Raw genomic sequence first — 16,328 nt, 5'->3', positions numbered from 1 at the left:
GCGGGCACGTTACCTGTCTCAAGTGATTTTAAATACACTAGAGGCAGGTAACGTGCCTTCCTACTGGCTGTGTGTAAACACGGCTTTATTGATGATTGTAACTTGTAAGTGAAAGAAAGTGTGGTTATGTTACTCTTGATAGCCATTGTATTGGGTATAGCTTTTTGGGAGTTTTATTCCAGAAATTTTTTCCGTGTGAGAGACCTTTTTTGACTAGTAGATAAACTGTTTTACAGCCTTTGACTCATAACCGCTGGGCCACGGTATATTATATCATATACTATGGTGTATTATTTATTAATATTATCACATATATAAAACCCTTTGGTGATTGGCAGGATTTGAACCAAGGACACCAAGACTGAAGCCCAGCTGTGACCACTAAACGACCCTAAGACTAGTACATTGTTTAAAGGAGTAAATGGTTAAGGCCATTAAAAGACTAGTTAATAGAGAAGTAAATATAATCATTTAATCTCTATAAACATTTAATAATAAAAACAACATATATTCACATTTTTACACATTTGCATACATAAAATACTCTTATTGTCAAGACTTATTTCTATATCACAAATGTTATCACATTACCTATTACAATATTATACAACAAACACTTCAAACCTTACAGTTTTGTAGTTCCTAAAATTTTATGGAAATAAATAAAATTAATATAAAGACAAACATAATGGAGTTATGGGATATTTTTTGAATTTATGAAAATGCATAATGAAATATTTCTTTTGAAAAAAAAAGATTAAAATCTTTTGAATGGTTACAATAATGAGTAATTTAATAATAAATAATACAATGTAAAAAAAAGATAACATACTTGATTAAATGAATACTGAATAATAAATGTTACTTGATCTTTGAAGGCAAATTTATGAGTGTATCTTACAAAAATAATTTACGTATTGGTCAGAAAAACCTCAAGTACAGTTATTTTAAATATTAACTAGTAGAATCAAATAAGTTTAAGATGTTAAAGTAACCAAATATTTTGTCGTCAGTGAATAAAACTCGGTACTCTAAAGTTCTTAATTACTGATGAGTTCATATTGTTTTAAAAATGATTGCAACAGTTTGCTATGGGTAGTTAAAACAAGATTTCAGGATGTTTCTAACCATACTGATAACCTATTTGTTACCAAGTGCATGATAGACAATGCTGCAACAATTTCAAAAACAACCCTGAAGTTGTCATTTACTTGTCCATTCATTCAGTTGTCCAATTATTGATGTTTTATGGTCAACAGGTGTGATTGATATTCATAACCTTATCTCAGTGATACAAAAGAGCGACTCTGTCCTTGTAGTCCTGGTTCTTCTCAATCATAAACTTCTTCACTTGTTCATAAGTGAGCCACATCACTATATTCCAACTGACCAGACGGCAGAACGAAGGCACAAATCTGAAATCAGCGAAATTTTCATACAAAAATTAAAAAATATAGATAAAGAATATTTTGGAAAGGAATAAAGTTCAGCTACATTAGCGCTTACAAGAGAAAATTATACTTCAGGGGCTCTATACACAATAAAATAACACAAAACATAATACTGATATATCGTCCTGGAGTAGACTTTTTTAGAGAATAGGTTATGAATATAAAATTTCCAGTTTAAAAAAATTGCATTAATACAGTGTATGGTTTGTTTGGTACAAATACCGTAAACAAGCATAGACCTAATTTAAAGAGTAAGTTTCCCACAATTGATTCTTTTGAACACGCCCATCTATATGGACCAGCTGTCATCACATTCCATTAAACAAGACCAAATAGTAGTTAAATAAGCTGCTCAAAAGTGTGCTTCAACATAAATTTTATTTTCCCCTTAGTTTTTTGTTCCTGAGATAGTCAATGTGACATAAAAGATGCTAGCTTACAATTAGTCTCCTGAATAGTTATTTACAATAAGGCATCCTATGAGTTTGACTTGGTTAAAAAAATTGGGATATTCAACATTCAGTAATTTAGCCTACATCAAACATCATTTTAAAATAGTTGTTTAGCCTCCGGATTACTGTATTATACTTTTACCTAACCCGCCATGTTAAACTTCCCTATCCCAAGCGTGATGTACACAACTTCCTTACTTCTCGAGTGATGTAAAGTTGAGAAAAACTCACTCGGTGATGTAATGAAACCCATTTAAATAACATTGAGTGCTTAACTTAAAAAAATATACCTCTATGGAGCCATCGACGTTCAACGCTAGAAATCAGCTGTGCGCTTGAATGTTATTGTTATGCTTTAAAGTATTTTCCTAACCTAGCTTTTGTTTGTAAAAGAACGTTACTGTTAGACGATGAGTGAAATGGATAATGAAAAATATTGTACGTAAACCCATGTATATTGTCGGGTCAGGTAAAATCTTGTACGTTACACGTTGCGCAAGAGCGTGTTTACATCTCTTAGGTAAATTATGCAACTCGCTTCCGCTCGTTGCACAACATTCACCTGCGTGATGTAAAAACGCTCTTACTACACTTGTAATGTAAATAGCTAATAATGGTTTACAATGCCTGCATATAATAATCCTTTGTTGCTGTTTTTGGCAACTAGTTTCGGTTCTTCTGAACCATCAGGCCTCAAGGTGTCAGGTAATCACTTCATTCGAAGGTCGTTAACAAACAGAGTTCAATAAATAAAACATATACGAAACACGATAACACAGAACAGACACACGTTTACAAAAATACGAAAAACACTAAGGGACATTGACATAATCGATCATGACCGGGCTGAGGTAAAATCTAGACTCTGTTTGTTAACGACCTTCGAATGAAGTGATTATCTGACACCTTGAGGCCTGATGGTTCAGAAGAACCGAAACTAGTTGCCAAAAACTGCAACAAAGGATTACTATATGCAGGTATTGTAAACCATTACATTAAACAGTCAGTGGATAAATTCAACTACGTCCATTTTGATTCTGAAACTTTAAAATAGAGATGGAATGTCTAGTTCCATTGTCAACAATGATAGTTTCACAAGTAGAAGGATAATTCTACAGGAATCATTTCCACAACGCGGGATACTTTGATAGGAAAGTTTTGAATAAAGTAAAACTGTTGTATAACCAGGATTACAGATAAAGGACACTCACCCCTTGTAGAATGCTGAGAAACCCTCTTGTCTAAACATCCTGACCGCACAGTTGATGGCTCCTGTGTAAGTGCCCGGCTTGGAGTTCATAAACCTTGTCTTGACTACATCCACAGGTGACGCGAAGAAGGTCGTGCAGAAACCTGAACATTAGTAGGATTGATTTAGTCATACATGTTGTGGTATGATATGGTGGAAAATGTTTCCAATTTAACTAGGCCTACTGTGCAGGACTACATAGGGTTTCTTTGTAAGAAAAGTGTTCTGCATTTTCTTAAAGCTGGGTTTTCCTAGACGCGGAGTCGGCCAGCGGAGAGCGGACAACGGAGAGCGGACTCAGCTTGTCTTAGGTAATTTAATGTTACTGTTTTCCTAGCAGCGGAGCGGAATGCCATGTTAATTTCAATTCCGCTCTCCGTTGTCCGCTCTCCGCTGGCCGACTCCGCGTCTAGGAAAACCCAGCTTAAAGGAAGGAAGTAATGCGTAGCAAAACCATTCAAAAATGTTATAATTTATAATGTGTGTTTAATGAAAAAAAAAAAAACAATAACAATAAAATCAAAACAAATACATACTAATTTGAGAGTTACAATCAGGTGATCTTTTGTTTGCAATCCGAGTGACGTCAGAATATGAGGGGAATAGCACACCTATGTATTTTCCTTCCACCATGCAAAAGACCAATAGCTTGGAGGGAAGTTACAAAGTTGTATTACATGTAAATCAGTTGTCGAATTGGATTTTGTTTGAATGAACAATTAGTTCTGGATAAGGAGTCAGCTGGTAATACACAGAAATGATGTTACAAATATCAGATTGTTCATCATTCTAAAAGTATTTTTTCCTCCTTAAATATTGCTAATATTGTTGATGTGACATTAACAATGCAACTTTAGAGTGTAAGTTTGTCCTTTCAGATTTTGGGATTGGTTAAGTTGGTGTATGCGACATAAATTAATAATTTACATCAGCCCAGTCTGTCTTTGGCTCAATTAAACTACCTTCATTTTAATTCTAAAACTATCTGTAGCTTCAACATGGAAATGGAATGTGCAGTTCCATCCATAGTCAAGGTTGCATCATCAGCTTATATAAAAGTAAATTTAGTGGTTAACACAGATGATAATACCGTTGTCAATGATAACACTAACCAGCTGCCAAGGCAGAGGTGAAGTGGCAAGGTACGTTGTCTGTCATGAGGCCGTTCTTGATGATCGTCTCTTTGATGATATCGTAGCAAACAATCTCTGACACGTTCACTATCGCGTTACGCCCACAATTGGCAAATGTACCTGGAAAAATAGGAACAAATTATCACTTTTTATTAAGTAACTTCTTGACTGTCCCATTTTACATGTTGGCAATATTATATGAATATAAGTTTAATTAATGAATAGTCTTCCAGTTTTGGTAGGCCTACATCTCCACTTATAATGAAAAATATAAGATCATAATTAAGCATTTTAGTGTCACTGGTTATAATCAGTCAATAATAAATGGGCCCGGTGGGCTCGAACCCAAAGTTAGGAGAGGGTTTAGGTTTGTAGGGGGGGGGGGTGCAAGGAAGGGATTGAGGATTGAGGTATCGGGGGGCCTAGAGTACATCACATGCAACAAATTATGTCACCCTAATTGAAAGGAGCACGGAAATGCTGCTGAGTTGCAATGTATGAATTATTACTTTTTAAACTAACTCTATAACAAACGCACATATCTCAGGCGACCACTGCTCTATGACTACAGATAATGGCATTGTGTAGGCTTTCCAATGAGCCTAACCCCACCACCCTCAAACGACCTGTCCCTGTAGTGCGCTGCAGAAAATAGATCGGTTTTTTTCCGCACCTTGTACAAACAATTCAACTTAAATTCTACCAGATTCTTTCAGGTTTGTTTCTGAAACCTCTAGCGACCAGTGGTATTCAAACAAGGGTGTTATTTTGATTCTCTTGCTCTGGGTGACATCTTTTGTACAGTATACCTATACTGTCTTGTACAGTATAAGTGTGGATATGAAAAAATGTTGGATGGCAAATTTTGTCATATGGTGGTGTATCTGTGTAACTGCTGATTTGCACAATATTATACATTGGCGTTTTGTTGAGAAATAAAATCTACAATGTTTACGTTAATAGTAATCAGTCTCGATATTTACAAGAGGTTTGCCTTTTTACATGAAAGTACAATGCAAGCCGTAACTTTCTCAGTTACCTTTCCAGAGTCCGCGGGCTCCCTCCGTGACCGCAATGGTTCTGTAAGCCTCCATGGTACTGGTGTATCTAGCCGCTGTGCCAGCCGCTCGCAACTGGGCTTGGAACCTAACCTTGACCACGTCCGTCGGCTGCGCTATCAACACTGCTAAACACCCTGTCGTGCTGCCTGCTGCGATACGCACCACCAGGTTCAAACCTGTATCTTTTGAGTTGCCTGAAAAGTCAATACTTTTTTAGTGATTTTTCAAGAAGTCTAAATTACAATATTGTATTCTTGATACAGGTTAGATAAGTAGGAATAATTTTGTTTTTTCAATTAGTCTCTAATGCATTAACTATGTATTTTTATTTTAAGTGAGTAAATCACATACTTGGATGTGCGGTTGTAAAGATAGGCAGAAAGCAAATGCAAAAATGTTCAGTTGGCTAGATAGTTGGGTACTGAGAGGTTATATAGTCCTGAAAAACTAAAGTCGCTGGTTCAATGAGAAAAGTCAACAGTTTTTTGATTCCTTGAAACTGGGCTTTAGCCCTCCTTTTAACATTGGACTTCTAATAAATTACAGTTCTGACTAAAGAGCACACATCCCACTTCAAATTCTATACCCTTCATCCATATTCAGCTCAAATGTGTACCTAGGGTAACTGAATGAAACATTGAAACATAAAATGAACATTCAGTTACCGGTATGCTAATTTTTTATGTTTGCTGGATTGACTGGATTAAAATGTAGTCAAATAATACATTTTTTTACCTAAAAAGAAAGGAAACAAATTGACTGATAATGTTAAAGCTGATTACTAAAAGCTTAAGTACAAAGCACTCACTCTTAAGTATGAGTTTAAAATGTCCTTTGCATTCAGATTATTGTTTACATATGGTAAATCTTGAAATCTTTACTGTGAAGCAAAACCACAATGATAAACATTACAAAGTCTACTTTAAAAAGAGGGCAAATGAATCAGTGAGCATACACTTCAAAGTTCATCAAAACAATATCTTATTGTTAGTAACATTTTTGTGGTGATATTATTTAATCTTTGATCAAGGTTACTTTTTGAGGATGCGAACTACTCTTTATCAAAATTGTCTTATCAAAAGGTCAATGTTACTTGTAAAGGTGCTTTTGATTTTCTTTTATGAATCATTTTGAATCTCTTTAAATTGTTAGCCATGAATGTTATTTAGCTACTCAACTGATTTTTACGATTAATATGTATCATTTTAAAGCTTAGTTCTAGCAGGGTGACGAATGGTAACTAATAAGGTAATTTCCTTTAGGACTTTTGCTCCCTAGTGGTTGATTTATTTTGCTTTTAAATATTTAGTGAGGCTGACCAACTTTCTTTTCAACAGTTTAATGTCAATTGTAATTTAACAGCTGATCCTTCAGTTCAATAGTTTACCACAGTAAGAATGTAAACAAGAGACAAAACAGTTTACATGGATTTAAAATAGGCTGAGTTTATTATAATTGTAAGCTGCGGGATGGTGGTAGGTAAATCACTTTTTTCTAATAACTGTTTTAAACAAAAATAATCTTTGAAAAGTAAAGGATATTGAATTATTTGTTTTGCTTTGGATATAAGCCCCCCCTTCCCTTATAAATGCCCAATTTGTGCTGAGGTTCCCTCATCCAAGTTGTACGAAGAATAGGTGCAAAAAATGGATTGAGGCCAACATACATGGATTGCCATGTATATCTTTGTTCCTATGACAATCTGTTCCCTAGAACTTATTGCTGAAGAAGCCCCATTCGCATTAGTGTCAGTGTGTTTTGAGTTTTTTGCGCTCCCTACTTTCTGATTACTCGGCGAGCATAACCACTTTACCCAACTATTCAGTATTACTACATCACAAATCATTATTACGTCTGACAAAAATCACCATTGTTACAGGAGGATATTTACCGTAGGCCAAGCCAGTGTAAAAGTCCCGGACTGTTTCGTAAAGGCCAAGTCGAACAGATGCGAAACACATCTGTCGCTGAAGGCCGGCCGAAAGTCCGTTGAACAGGCCTCTACAACAAAACATCCCCCTGCATTGGTCTACTGTCCACTTACAGTACTACTTCTCAGTTGGTTCATTGATATAACACTCTCTTCTAAAGACTTTAAAGGTAATTATTATAATTATTCATTGTGATGTTTGTTTGGGCCTTGTGTGTATCAATATAGCATCATGTTTAGTAAGCTTATGAAAGGTTGGTAAGGAATTTTTTGCTGTATAGTAGATGTTTACTTGTTTTGTAACATCCTAGAATTTCAGTATAATTAATCTGCTCAAGATAAATTTTAACCTAATAGGTATACCTTTATCTGATGTTTACAAGAAAGACAAATTTATTGAGCATAATTTTGTATAATGAAGCTATAAGAGAACATGTCCATAAGAAGGTAACTAAAGCTTGAAATTTTTTAATAAAAAGTATTTCCTACTGTTTATGAGGTGTGTATAAGGAAGTATGATAAGTGAGTAAATCTATACAGCATATTTATAAGGATAGATGTCTATAAAGGGGCAGCACAAAGGCAGTGTGTCTACAATCGAATGTGTATACAGGGAGAAATGTTTGTAAGGGACTAAATCTATTATGTCAAGAAAGCATGTCAATAACACAGTTTGTGTAAAAGTTTACATAGCCTTTCCGTAAGTCTGATCTGAAATAAAACTCGTACACTTACAGTGGCCCCTCAGTGCGAACAATGGTGGCGATGGTCCCAAACAACCCTCGGTACTGGGTCTGAGTCGCGGCGGACACCATGTTTGATCCTACGTTGGTCAGTGTCTTGGCCTCCCCTTGGATCTGAAAAGGTACGATATTTTTAAATTGAAAACTTACTAATTAATTGAGGAACTTTTATTAGCTCTAGGTACAAGCATTGTCGAGTAACTTTTAACACATTTAGTCAGTGGTTGATTTGTAAAACTGAAGTGCCGGAACACTATTTAATGTGATTAGTACCTATTTATGTACCTATTGATGCCAATATTTTTATCTTTCTGAAAGAGAGGTACTAGAACTCTCTCCTGCCACGTTCACCTGCAAATCGAGCAATCTGCATTTAGTGATTGGTTTATCTCTTTACTCATCATCAATAAAATTTAAAATTACTTTTTTATAAGCTCTTCCATAAGAACACATACCGGTACTCAATATCTTCTTTTCGATTATCCAGTCTATTAACTTGTTTACGCCAATTTTTTAATCCAAATTAAAGTCCATTCTTTAAAGTCATACATAAATCACTGCTGATAAGCGAATGACAGACTTAACACCATCATTGACAAGATCATTACAAATATGATAAGTGAGAGTTAAGAGCTTTGTAGCTATCTCTATTACGTGACATGTTGGGGGAAAAATATGTACTAAAATTTATCATATAGAAACAAAATAAAACTTTTTAGTTTGATTACAGGTTGGATTAATCAAAAATAGTCTAATAGAAGTTTTAGCACCTTATTTCTAAATTACATTATTTGAATTCCATAAATTCTGCAAAACTGCTTTGATTCTCATCGCGGTCAGTAGTTTTTAACAGTTTAAACTGGCACCAGTAGCTCGCCTTTAGCTAATATTGTGGATGAATCAATATCAGAAATATTCTTGGTAGGGTATATACTTTTTACAGTGGAACCTCGATAAGGAGACCCTCAATAACAAGTCACCCTTGATAACAAGTGTAATTTGCCCAGCCCTTGAATTTATTTTACCCTTTATTTTACCCTTGACCACCTCAATAAGAAGTCAACCTTGATAACCAGTCTCATTTAATAATTCCCATGAGAGTCTTGTTATCGAGGTTCTACTATAATAAAATACATTTTTTTATATAAAAATAAATAATTTTGTTGGTAATTACAACATTTTTTTTTTGCATGTTTAACTTAGCTTCTGACACGCACTATGACTAACGTGACCCTAAATTACATTTTTAAGTTCAAGGAAAAACTAAAACAAATAATTTGCTATCACAAAAACTCAAGTTCAAAAATATGTTTATCAGAAAAATTATACAATCTACGGTATGTTTTATACAGAAAAAATGTAAGTGACTAAAGAAATACCCCCGCCGCAGCAAACCTGCAGACTTGGCGAATTTCCATTTGCCTGATTGGATCTAAACTAAAATGTCTCCTTAAAAATATCACATTTATTCCCTATCTAAACAGAATTAGTTTAATGAGTACTTAGGTTTGCTGCAACAGGGAGGGTAAAAAAAGGTTTTTTTTATGTAGAATATTAAAAGGTACTGTGGTTTAGTAAGAAATTAATGTATTTTCCAACTTTTATCAAAATATGTTCATAAACAAGCAAACTACAACAGTTGACTTATTCTCCATAAGAATAACATGGGAATTTTAAAATTACAATTTTTTCAATTTTCTCCGTAACAATTAGGCGCATAATAATGCTTCAATATACTAAATTATTTGTTTTTTTAAGCTCTACAAAATGGTTTAAAAAGAAATTGTGAAATTTTGTGTTTTTAGGGTCAAAAATGGGAAAAACCTATTTTTACCCCATAAAACCCCCCATAAACCCCCGTTCCCATAGTCCGATCATGCTGGTTCGCGAACTCATTCAAGTTTATCCCGCCTTACACCTTCAAACCAAATTTGATCAAAATCTGACAAAAATGACTCAAGTTATCGTGATGGACACACACACACATATATATAGATATATACAAATTTTAACGAATGGTGTTTTTGGCCTCTGGGGACATCAAAATGAAAAAGTAAATGGGTCCCGGGCTTAGGTCTTACCATGAGACCTACGGTAATAGCTACTTCCCTATAGGGAAATTCGCTAAAAAATGGGATCAGTCCTTGATCAATCGGTTTGGAAATAAGGAAAGGTTGAATGTAGGCCTATCACAAGGCAAGAGCTATAAACAAAGCTAAACAGGTGGCCGGAGTCATTACAAAGTCCAAGGCCTCTCTCTTGAAATTTCATTCTGATCTGAATGTTGATGTTGTGTTGTGCTTTGGTGTGTGATGTTAGCTGTGTGTGTGCTGTTGTTGGTGTATCTTGTTGTTGATTGTTGGTGTATTTTGTGTTATGTTAGTGTTGTATTTTTGGTACCCATTAATTGTGTGTGTGTTAATTTTACATGTGTGCACTTATGGCAAACCTATGCTGTAGCTAAACAAATGTGAAATTAGAAAAAAAGCTACACTGAGAGAAAATAAAACCAACTGGCAGCTATATTATATAATGAAGGCTCTAGAGTGGAATTCCAGAGGAAAAGTAAACACAATAGCCTCTTCTGCACCTGGACTTGAACTAGAGAATACAGAAAGGGCTATAGCTTGAAATGAAAGACTTAGATGCAGTTGAAGAATAGGGCCCAAAGCAAAGACAATTCAAAAGTTCTTCTGTATAATCTATTCTACCAGTGGGGAGGAACATTTAGAGTTTTTGAATGAGTAAAAACCTGTTTACTGATAGTCTCACCTGTAAGCGCACTTTGGCAGTGTCTAGAGGGAACGTCGTAAAGTCTGCAAAGGATGCTGACGTTCCTGCTGCCAGTAGCTTCAGACCCAACGGCAGCTCATCTTGAGGTAACATAGTGACTGACGGCTTAACAACCATCCTCACTGATCACACCACACCAGACTGTAACATCAAACATTTCATTGGCAGTGTCTAGAGGGAACGTCGTAAAGTCTGCAAAGGATGCTGACGTTCCTGCTGCCTGTGGCTTCAGACCCAACGGCAGCTCATCTTGAGGTAACATAGTGACTGACGGCTTAACAACCATCCTCACTGATCACACCACACCAGACTGTAACATCAAACATTTCATTGGCAGTGTTTGGAGAAAATGTTGTAAAGTCTGGAAAGGATGCTGACGACCATGATGAACTTTATAGATGACTTTTGATTGGGATAGACGTTACCGACCATTCCTGTGATTAAGTTGTTGCCAGTTTCAGTTTCTAAACTTTAACAAAAATAGTTGAATTGCATCAACAGAGTGTGCCGATGTTTTTTTTTAGGTTTGTGGCCTTTTTTTACCTTGCATTTGCCCGTTAACAGGATATGAAGCTGTGAGTGGAACATATCCAGCAAAGCAAGGGGTGGGCCTGTACAGTACAAGGTTAATTGTACTGATAAAAAGTAATGACAGGTTTCAGGATCTTAACCCACGACATCGCTGCCTTAGACCCAAAGTCTGTGGCGCTACCAACTGAGCCAGCGACTCATCAAATTATTACTGATGTCTAGCTGTTTAAGGTGCCAACGTTTTAACCCACCCAGACTGGTAGTATGCATATAGACTGTTGGATTCTTCTACGTCACATAACACTGTAAGCATTCAAAGAACACATAAGAGCATCTCATAAAGTACTTTCTCATTTTGTGACGTTGATGGCTCCAAAAAGAGCAGAGCAGAGTTTACAAGTCAACAATTAATTAGATTCATTAAAAAGATTTTGTATAAGAAATAAAACTGCTGTATTTTACATCAGTTCACTTGTCCATTGGTTCTATAGAACTTATACTATTGCCTTTTCATTATGAACTAGTAACAACGATTCATAACGATGTAATGGAATTTCTTCTTCCTGGTAGTGTATTCATGGCCTAGCATTTTATAGAAGGCAGGGGAGAGAGTTATTTTGGTGGATGTCACAGGACCATTTAATGTAGTTTAATCATCAGCATATAACTAAATGTTAAATTTACAAGCCTAATAGTCAATAAAGACAAGGAAGACGTTGTACATTTCATCTGTTTTATTTTTAATTAATGAGTACCAAAATACACTACACCTCATGGGATGTGTGCCAAAATCCATCCAACTCCAAGAATATTTTAGGGTATCAAGGAAATAGCTTGTTTGTCTCTTATGTTAAAACTTTTAAGGAATATTTTTGAACCCGGTTGAGTATTTAAATTTGTTTCTAAAATGAAGATTGGTATTGAAAAAACATTCAATCGTTTCATAGCATTGTGTTTTACACCTGTGAAATTTTCTCATAACTCCATGATAGATAAATGTGTAAATGTGTTTTTTTTTTTTTCTAATAATTTGCATGTTTTTATTTTTTATTTTTTCTGAGTTATGTACTTTTAAATTGTTATATGTACATGTTTAATTAGATCAAGCTATCCCATTGTATTCCTATTTCTATATATTTATGTATGTCAGGTTAAGTGTAAGAAAGAGCCATGTGGCCCATGTGGTGTTTTTTTTTACTTTGCCTGAAAAAATCAAGGATTTTTCTTTTAATTTTTCATACAGATTAATTTATAGAATAGATATAGTTAATTTATATGCTACTTTTTATAACTTTCTAGAATTTTTAGTTCCCTTGGTTAAACATTTTGATATGAGTTTTAACAACAATTACTGGCCTTATTGCAAAATAATATTCGACAGTATTCTTATTTACATACTTGCAAAGTACATAAAATGTAGTACCGGTATTACTGAACAAATAAAAATTTTGTACGACCAATGCAAACACAAAGAGAGAAAATTCTTTTTCCAAATGAGAAAATTCTATTTCCAAATAAACTGTCGAACTGAAATTCGTCATTATCCAAATATTCTTATAAAAAATCCATATTTTCAGTGACAAATCCTTCTTACAACAAATTCACAACACTAACACTTCAAAAATATCCACCAACCTAAAACAAGAGCACTATTTATAAACGCTAGTCCGAAAATACCGGGAAGTAGACGACACTAGCCCGGCAAAACAGACACTTTTCATCTTCACTTCCCGGACCTTGGTGTCGCGGAAAGTTTGCGATGGTCAGACTCCAACTGTGGCGCAAGCTGTGGACTTCGCTGGGAGGTGGTGGAGGGTAGGGTCTATGGAGGGATGCCAAGAGACGCTATAGTCGGGGTCAGGTTTGTCTTGGCACTTGGCCGACTGAGGGCAGACACTCCGCGTGGCCTATCTGAGGCCATATCGGGGGTTTGTGTCCGAGTTTGCATGTTTGGAAACAAAAAGACAGGTTTGTTTGGAAAATAAGTTCTAATTGGCTTCTTAGTAGTTTAAGAACTGAAAGAACGCTGTATAGTAGCCTTCAAGGACCGTGCTATTTGAAGGCTAGTAAGAAACAGAACGTCACATCACATCCCAAAATGGGTTAAAGATTCAAAAACTAAATACCGGGTGTCCCAAAAAGAATGGATCAAAAGTAAACTGACATGAACACTTTATTCTTAAAGATAAAAAGTTAACTTTATATACATTTTATTTCTTAACATTCTAAGTTTTTCCCAACATGATTTCACCGCCTAACCTCTACATGTTCTCCGTTGTTCGCTCGGAGAAAGTCAAGGCGGTGTTCAACCTCAGACCACACATTGTGTCGCATTTCATTGGATATTTTCCAAAGGCTTCCCTTATCTTTGCTTTATGTTCATCTAATTTTGAGATCGGCAAGTTATACACTTGATCTTTCACCAATCCCTAAACAAAAAAATCACAAGGCGTGATGTCTGGAGATCTAGGAGGCCACCGGTAGGGACCGCCGCGACCAATCCAACTGGGAAGGTTTCATCCGTCTGGTCGATGTTTCCAGAATCCTTAAACTGCCTGTACCATCGTTGCATACTGTTTCTGGATGATGGATTTACATTGTATACAGTGCGAAATCTTCTTTTTACTTAAACCACTGATTTAGTCTCAATGAACCACTCAAGACGCTGTGCACATTCATAATGCAACTGTAAGAGGTTTGTTTATGTTTTGAAAATTCAAGCGTGCTCACAACAATGGACAGCTGATTTTTGTCGAATCATACAAAAAAAAAACTTAAAGATGTCAGCTTTAAAATAAGCCATACTTGACTTTCCTACGAACCTCAGTAACACGTATATTAAACTGTAGATTTGATCCATTCTTTTTGGGACACGGTATTAAATCAACTGATTATTAATTTTTTTTGTCTGCGCAGTTGGTATATTTTATAGGAGCACTAAAAATAACGCTAGTCCATAAATACCAGGAAATAAACTACACAAATTCCCCGGTGAAACAGAAACGTTTCATCTTTACTCCCCGTGGACCTTGATGTCGCTGAGAGTAACAAAAACGACACAAACCACGAATACCTTGAAATTCAGTCGGCTTGAGGGAAAGCGATTCTATCCCCTACTCCTCAACCTAACCCTAAAAAAACACCCAACAGCTAATAAATTATAGGCTACAAGAAGCTAAAACAGTGATGGGAACCAAGGAAACTTCTTATGGTGATCGGATGTTCCGTTTGGTAATGCATGAAGTATAAACATTCATACATAAACTATATTAATCATATACATGAGAGAAATTAAGATGCTATGCAACAGCAACTGTACAAAATAATCACCAATCTCGTTGCAATCACGTTGCGTAAACGGAATAATGGGTGAATCTTAGATCTTGTTCAACAAAGTTCAACATTTCATATGATGGAGTTGAGTGCAACCACCACGCAGTTAGGAGTATTCCAAGCCAACGGTAGTCCATGATGCATCAGGAGATAACCAATCGACTGATTATTTATTCAGTGACGACAGAGGTTTTTAGTAAATTTGCCGTATGAGTGAAAATGTTGGGAGTTTTGTAAACCACATATCCATGCCACGAAATCAAACAGTTTGACAAGAAGATGGTTGTTTTACTTGTAACGTTGCATTAAACAATGTTTACATGTCAGTGTTTACATGCATATTGCCACACCCCTTATACAAGGTCGAGCCGGCGCTGCACGCCAGCAGAGAACAGGAAGAAAGCCCCGACAAGGTCGTGCGTTTCGTCATCCACTTCCATTCCACCGTCCCAACAAGACAAGGTACGGTGAAATAAAACTGGTAATACTACACAAGTTGCGTCAGAAAATGTTAATGTAGATGCGAATCAGCTGGTTTGAATGTGTGTCGTCGAGTTCGAAGTGTTATACCAAATATCACACTCGTCATATGAAAGAGATGAAGTAAAATATTTAAGTAGCCAATAGCGTGTATGATTTCAAAGTGAGTTCAATGTGTTTTTATTCAACTTCTTGTTATTTTTCTGTCACGTGAGTCAAACCTGCGAAGCCTGCGACACTAGGCTACACAGACAAAATATGAAGACCATTTTAGAACCATGTGTTGTGGACATAGGCTATAACTATTGATTGTCTTCTGGCATTAGTGTTAGTGTGTAAAGAAAGAGTTACACACTTCAACTATCCACAAAAGAAAAGACAACCATTTTAGCAGATACAATTCGAAGTGTTACTATATGAAACACATATCAAAATGGACATCTGATAGTATAATAAGTATACAAAGTATAAAAAGTCAATGCTTGATTGTTGCACCTGGAGCAGAGTTGATGTTACACTAGTACCTACTTAGGTAACACAAAAGGTAAAAAAACTACGTGAAATATTTTGTAAATCCACAAAATCGTCTGTGAGATTTGTTTGAGAACTTAATAACATGAATTGTCACGAGGATTTGACTGTTTCGAAATGATTTATTTGGATTGGTATTCTCAAGAATCGAGTTCACTGTAATGTTTATGGTAGGATACCGGCACACATTACTTACTTAGAATTACTTAGAAGAAAGGTTTCCATGAATAAAAAAGAACAATTCGTCAAAAATATTTTTAAGAAAATAAAATCTACAAGAAGGTATTTGCAGAGAAAGTAAAAGATTGACTATACTTTACACGATCTCGTGATAGTGGTGGGTGGCCCAATAAAATCACAACACCTCTAAAAAAATAGATTTGTAATTGCAATTCAATAAGTACGGTCAAGAAAGGTACTTTATTTGAATATTTTCCTCAAACCAAGAATAAGGCCGAACCTTTTACGACAATGTACAAGTATTTTAAACATCAGCTGATGCAAATCAAAACAATGAAGAAACATTCAAAACACAACTTGAACCTTGCAGTTCCATATTCAATAGGTTTGAACTGTTCTGATTGACTTTGAAATGTGACTGTCAATAAACAGGTCAATCAGTCCAGCGTTTAATTCAGACA

The 16,328-nt window shown here is 35.5% G+C and overlaps 1 protein-coding gene across 1 annotated transcript; it reads right to left on the bottom strand.

The window, feature by feature from the left end:
* Positions 1–446: 446 nt before the first annotated feature.
* On the bottom strand, positions 447–10,950 carry LOC128996376 (dicarboxylate carrier SLC25A8-like). Its single transcript, XM_054421674.1, has 7 exons — positions 10,792–10,950; positions 8,012–8,133; positions 7,238–7,347; positions 5,325–5,540; positions 4,265–4,405; positions 3,115–3,256; positions 447–1,415 (listed from the first exon to the last, which is right to left on the bottom strand). The coding sequence occupies exons 1-7, from the start codon at positions 10,927–10,929 to the stop codon at positions 1,286–1,288; spliced, it is 999 nt and encodes a 332-aa protein (XP_054277649.1). The 5' UTR covers positions 10,930–10,950; the 3' UTR covers positions 447–1,285.
* Between the last annotated feature and the right edge of the window lie 5,378 nt (positions 10,951–16,328).

This window comes from Macrosteles quadrilineatus, unplaced genomic scaffold (assembly GCF_028750875.1).
Source record: "Macrosteles quadrilineatus isolate MER2022 unplaced genomic scaffold, UCM_ALF_1.0 Scaffold_6__1_contigs__length_79288215, whole genome shotgun sequence".
Taxonomy (NCBI): domain Eukaryota; kingdom Metazoa; phylum Arthropoda; class Insecta; order Hemiptera; family Cicadellidae; genus Macrosteles; species Macrosteles quadrilineatus.
This window is presented reverse-complemented; position numbering and strand designations above follow the sequence as displayed.

Bases quoted from the DNA above. Each gene is read 5' to 3' on its own strand.
- LOC128996376 (XM_054421674.1), bottom strand. From the start codon at position 10,929: ATGGTTGTTAAGCCGTCAGTCACTATGTTACCTCAAGATGAGCTGCCG. The intron at 8,134-10,791 runs GTGAGACTATCA...GTACCTTTTCAG, and splicing joins CTGCCAAAGTGCGCTTACAG to ATCCAAGGGGAGGCCAAGAC. The intron at 3,257-4,264 runs GTTAGTGTTATC...ACTAATGTTCAG, and splicing joins CACCTCTGCCTTGGCAGCTG to GTTTCTGCACGACCTTCTTC.